The sequence below is a fragment of the Seriola lalandi genome, unplaced genomic scaffold, assembly GCF_002814215.2.
Source record: "Seriola lalandi dorsalis isolate HSWRI2012SDOR001 ecotype SW California unplaced genomic scaffold, Sedor1 jcf7180002054127, whole genome shotgun sequence".
In the NCBI taxonomy this organism is placed as follows: Eukaryota; Metazoa; Chordata; class Actinopteri; order Carangiformes; family Carangidae; genus Seriola; species Seriola lalandi.
Genome location: NW_019524680.1, coordinates 3,905 through 9,613, shown reverse-complemented (window position 1 = coordinate 9,613; position 5,709 = coordinate 3,905). Strand labels below are relative to the sequence as shown.

General features: G+C 42.2%; 1 protein-coding gene across 1 annotated transcript in view; it reads left to right on the top strand.

Moving 5' to 3' along the window:
- LOC111652953 (putative histone-lysine N-methyltransferase PRDM6) overlaps positions 1-5,709 on the top strand; it is a gene marked incomplete at its 3' end in the record, with an annotated part of 14,541 nt that overhangs the window by 5,167 nt on the left and 3,665 nt on the right. Inside the window, exon 3 of the mRNA XM_087173223.1 lies at positions 3,217-3,296. Coding sequence (XP_087029349.1) covers positions 3,217-3,296 — 80 coding nt within the window. The remainder of the gene's footprint in view (positions 1-3,216; positions 3,297-5,709) is intronic.

The window sequence follows — 5,709 nt, the reverse complement described above, 5'->3', positions numbered from 1 at the left end:
TGTGGGTGGGGGGGTGTAGATAAAGCAGTCACACATACACACTCCCTCACGTGTCACCGTCTGACCTCGATTATTAATTACACCAATAATAATAATGATAGTGGTAATAATAAAAATAACTATAATAATAAATGTCAAAAAGAATTAAAAAAGTCACGTTTTTATCTGTTTTAATATATTGAATTAAATTATTTTCTATTTAAAATCATTCACTAATTATTGTATTTTGACCATATAAAATATAAATTCACATTCAAAGATAAAGTAACAGAACAAGTCAGAGTTTCATTTAAAGGTCCAGATGCAGTGAAAAACATTTTGTCTTAAATAAAATAATGTTTTCTTGTTCTGACTGAAGTCACGTCTTTATATAAATGTATATATTTCTGTAAATTTCAAGGGTTTTTATGACACAAGTCAGATATAAAAAGTTTTTAAAGACGGATTCTGATTCTTCAGATCAGCTGAATAAATTAAACTCAAACTTAAATAAATTAAAATGAATTATAATTAAAAATAAACAATAAAATAAGATAAAACTCAGTATTCTGCACCTGAATTATACAGATTGTTTGTAGAAGACTGGACCCTGATGTCAGAGTTAATCATTTCATCAAAGAGTCAAATCAAAAAATAAAATGTTCAATTTTATGATTTTTTAAAAAGCACTCATGTGATTTAATATTTTATATCACACTTCTATAAAGGTTTGACGTGTGAGTGACAGAGTAAGGTTGACATGTCCTGACAGCACTCAATCCTACATTTCCCAGAATGCACTCGGGCAGTATCTCTTCATCAGAGCCACATCAGTCAAACTCCACACCTTCAGTTTGTCGTGCAGATGTTTTCTGTTTTAAATTAGTTTCGTTTCAAAACAAGAGCTGAGATAAATTTAATAATTATAATGATTATGATTTTTCAGACTTGACTGAGAAAACTTTCTACAACAACATTTACAGACTAAATAAAACTAGACTTGACTAGTGAAGTCAGACTTAAAGAATCTTTAGTTTGGTTTTTGTTTCCAAACCACGAGCAGATTCATGATGAAGTTTCTGTCTGCTGTCGGTCTCTAACAGTTTGAATATCAGTGGAGAGTTTACCTTTGTTCACAGATCAATAATAGAAACAATCAATAATCGAACTCCATGATGAAAATCTTCAGCAGCTCTTGTTTTCTTGTTTGATACCTGTGTGTCGTGGTCAGTGTAATAAGGGGAGAAAAAGAAAAAAAATCTAAATCGAATCATTTGAAATAATAAACGTCTGGATTTTTATATTCAATAAATCTCGATGTTCCAGCAATAAAACGTCCAACAGGAAGTAATCAGACAGCTGGAACGTGTTCCGCTGTGATACAAGACACAGATCAATTCTTCCAGTTTACATCTGGAGTCAACGTCAGCTGGCAGCTTCACTGTAATTTAATAAAGTCAGACACACACACACACACACACACACACACACACACACACACACACACACACACAGCTCTGACCGCCTGTTTTCAGTCTGACCTCATGTCACACACAAGTGAACCTGCGTTTGACTCACTTACACTTAAAAAAAAAAAAAGTTTAAATCAAAGGAGCAGATTTCATGTCACTTCCTGTTTGTGTGGCGGCTGCGCTCAGGCTCAGGTGACGGGACGAGTCGTTGTTCTTGAACAGCAGCACAGACGGACCTGCTGCCTCCACACGCCGACGTGTCGGCTTCTTCTGCACAAAAGTCCGTTTTGGTTAAATATTGAAAAATGAACTTGTTCTTTCTTGCTACTTGAAATTTGCTCCAACTTTTTCTCCTCTTCTCTCCCAAACGTTAAAAGCTGCGAAAGATAAACACGAGCATAAATAAGATAAATGATACTTCAGCAGCTTCGAGCCCACACTGTAGAATGTATTTCTTTAGTACGAATGGTTTATAATTAATTAGCTCGTCAACACTTTATAAATCAGCTGATACAACACATTAGATTAAAAGGGAAACAATGACCTGATGTTTGCCAAATAGTGAGCCCTCATGTATCTGTACTGTTCAGCCTCATATTCTCCTTCATCAGCGTTTGTTCCCGTCATTTATTTCTAACTGATGCCTATTTATAATAAAGTGTGAAACACATCAACATTTATTAATCAGTGGTATTAACTCATGAGTCAGATTAATGAGTAGTGAGCATTAACTTGATCTTGCCAAATAGTGAGCCTGCATCAATGTGTGAAAACTGTGTTATAACATGTTTATAATTGTTTATTTATGATTTATAAAGTGTCAACAACCAAATTATAAAGCATTTATAAGTCCAGTCGTGTTGTAAAGTAGGGCGTGATTACGTCTCTGAAATTCTATTTATTTTTCTTACGAAACTAATTCACAAAAAATAAAAAGAAAACAGACTGGAACAACCGAACACACTTCCTGTAAAATCCACATTTCATCCATTAATTTATCTGTTTAATCTGTAGATTGAATTTGATTTTAAATGTATTTAAATTTAAAAACTGTTGTTTCAAACACTCGGCCATGTTTCTGCTTCTGGAGGAGGATGATTAATAACTTTAGTTAAATTTACATTCAGTCAAACTTTACGATATTTAGTAGAAACATTAAATTCAGGCTTTAAAAACCATCATGTATTTAATCAGAGAATATAACCTCTTTATGTCAGTCCACCTAACATTACAGAGGACACGAGCGCTGTCCTCTTTGTCCTGGAAGTCTTTTATTGTGAAGGTGCAGGAAATGTTAACTTGGATTAACAATAAAAGCGTTTCTGTTTTTCCTGCTCGGTCGTCATGGACGACATGTTAGCAGAAATCGACACAGAGCGACGTGACGGCTCGTGTGTTGTTTGGTTTCCCGCTCTTTTAGCTCAGAGTTTGGTCTCCACCAGCTGTTTTCTGACCGAGCGCGTCGGCTGCTCGAGGACAGTTTCTCTTTTTTTCCCTCCTGATGAAACCTGAGGCTGAACCGGAGAGTAAATGTCCCGGAAAATGAAAAATAGTAGCTAAAAGAGGCGAAAAGCTCCAGAGAGCTTTTTGTTTCGCTGTGGGTTCAGAGAGCGGAGCGGCGTTCTCGCTGTGTGGTCCGTCCTCATCTGGACTCACAGCTGTGTTGGAAACAAACGCAGCTATTATCAACCAAAGACTTTATGAAGTGTGATGGTTCTGTGGAGGAGAAATCCAGCAGCTTGTTGCTGAACCTCGACCTTCTCAGTGATCGTCGTGGTGACGAGTCAGGAAGTGAGGAGGCGAGGAGTCGAGGAGGCGAGGAGGCGAGGAGGCGAGGGTCAGGAAGTGAGGAGGCGAGGAGTCAGGAAGTGAGGAGGCGAGGAGGCAGAGAAGTGAGGAGGCGAGGAGGCAGGAAGTGAGGAGGCGAGGAGTCAGAGAATGGAGGAGGCGAGGAGTCAGGAAGTGAGGAGGCGAGTAGGCAGACAAGTGAGGAGGCGAGGATGTAGGAAGTGAGGAGGCGAGGAGTCAGGAAGTGAGGAGGCGAGGAGGCGAGGAGTCAGCTGCTGCTGTGTTTATGAAGCAGACTAATACCTGAACGTTCAGAATAATTTGTTGCAGAGATAAAAACGTTTCGGCTTCGAGGTTTTTCTTCAGGAAGGTACAAAAGAAAAAGGAAAAAGCAGCTGAGTTTGTGGACGGAGCCGCGTCAGTAAAACGTGGTAGGAAGTTGCCCGCAGACGTTTTAAGTGGAGATGGCGTCCGCCGCTCGGAGATCAGAGGCAGAGCGGCGCTGTCTAAACACTGGCGATGGATGTAACAGAATACTGAGTTTGAATGATGGGCGGCGAGGAGAACACGCCATAACAAGTTCACAGCCAGTTCATCAGTGTGAAGGAGGAAGTGTTTCTGTGCGGATGTTAGCATCTAGCTGCAGAACAAAAGGGACACATTCAATAATAACTTTTAATCAATAGTATTTAAATTAAAACAAATATATATTGATGTATATTATATTGCAAAACCTAATGTAATATATTAAAAAGTATTTTTATTAAAAACAACATATTAAAAAGTTTAATGTTCAAAAATAATTGTTCTGATTCAGAACTAGATTGTAAATATATGAAAATCACAGCGACTCGTGGATTTTAATACAGTGACTATGAAGCTCCACAATGTTTGTGTTTCATGTGATGAAACTTTATTTAAAACAGCAGCAGCAGCAGCAGCTGAGTGATGACGTCGTCCTGTTGTTGTGTGGTCGTCTTTATTTTCTGTTGAGATCAAACCTGTGACATCATCTCCTCATCGTCTCCTCTGTCTCCTCGTCTCCTCTGTCTCCTCTGTCTCGTCATCATCTCCTCTGTCTCCTCACCGTCTCCTCTGTCTCTCTGTCTCCTCGTCGCCTTGTCTCCTCATCAGCTCCTCTGTCTCCTCTGTCTCCTCTGTCTCATCATCTCCTCATCGTCTCCTCTGTCTCCTCGTCTCCTCTGTCTCCTCACCGACTCCTTGTCTCCTCGTCTCCTCTGTCTCATCATCTCCTCATCGTCTCCTCTGTCTCCTCGTCTCCTCTGTCTCCTCACCGACTCCTTGTCTCCTCGTCTCCTCTGTCTCATCATCTCCTCATCGTCTCCTCTGTCTCCTCATCGTCTCCTTGTCTCCTCACCGTCTCCTCTGTCTCCTCGTCTCCTCTGTCTATTCATCTCCTCACCGTCTCCTCATTGTCTCCTCATTGTCTCCTCTGTCTCCTCATCGTCTCCTCTGTCTCCTCATCGTCTCCTCTGTCTCCTCTGTCTCTCTGTCTCCTCGTCGCCTTGTCTCCTCATCAGCTCCTCTGTCTCCTCGTCTCTTCTGTCTCCTCATCAGCTCCTCTGTCTCCTCATCGTCTCCTCTGTCTCCTCTGTCTCCTCGTCAGCTCCTCTGTCTCCTCGTCTCTTCTGTCTCCTCGTCAGCTCCTCTGTCTCCTCGTCTCTTCTGTCTCCTCATCAGCTCCTCTGTCTCCTCATCGTCTCCTCTGTCTCCTCTGTCTCCTCGTCAGCTCCTCTGTGTCCTCATCGTCTCCTCTGTCTCCTCATCAGCTCCTCTGTGTCCTCATCGTCTCCTCTGTCTCCTCATCAGCTCCTCTGTCTCCTCGTCTCCTCTGTCTCCTCGTCTCCTCGTCTCATCTGTCTCCTCTTTCTCCTCTGTTTCCTCTGTCGTCTCTTCTCTCTCCTCTGTCTCCTCATCGTCTCCTCTGTCTCCTCTGTCTCCTCGTCTCCTCTGTCTCCTCGGTCTCCTCTGTCTCCTCTGTCTCATCATAGTCTCCTCTGTGTCCTTGTCTCCTCTGTCTCTTCGTCTCTTCACCGTCTCCTCATTGTCTCCTCATTGTCTCCTCTGTCTCTTCATTGTCTCCTCTGTCTCGTCATCATCTCCTCTGTCTCCTCTGTCTCCTCTGTTTCCTCGTCTCCTCTGTTTCCTCGTCTCCTCGTCTCCTCGTCTCCTCTGTCTCCTCATTGTCTCCTCATTGTCTCCTCATCTCCTCTGTCTCCTCTGTTTCCTCGTCTCCTCGTCTCCTCTGTCTCCTCATTGTCTCCTCATTGTCTCCTCATCTCCTCTGTCTCCTCTGTTTCCTCGTCTCCTTGTCTCCTCTGTCTCCTCATTGTCTCCTCTGTCTCGTCATCATCTCCTCGCCTCCTCTGTCTCCTCGTCTCCTCGTCTCCTCGTCTCCTTGTCTCCTCGTCTCCTCTGTGGTGTCTCAGACACATCAGTAACTTCATGA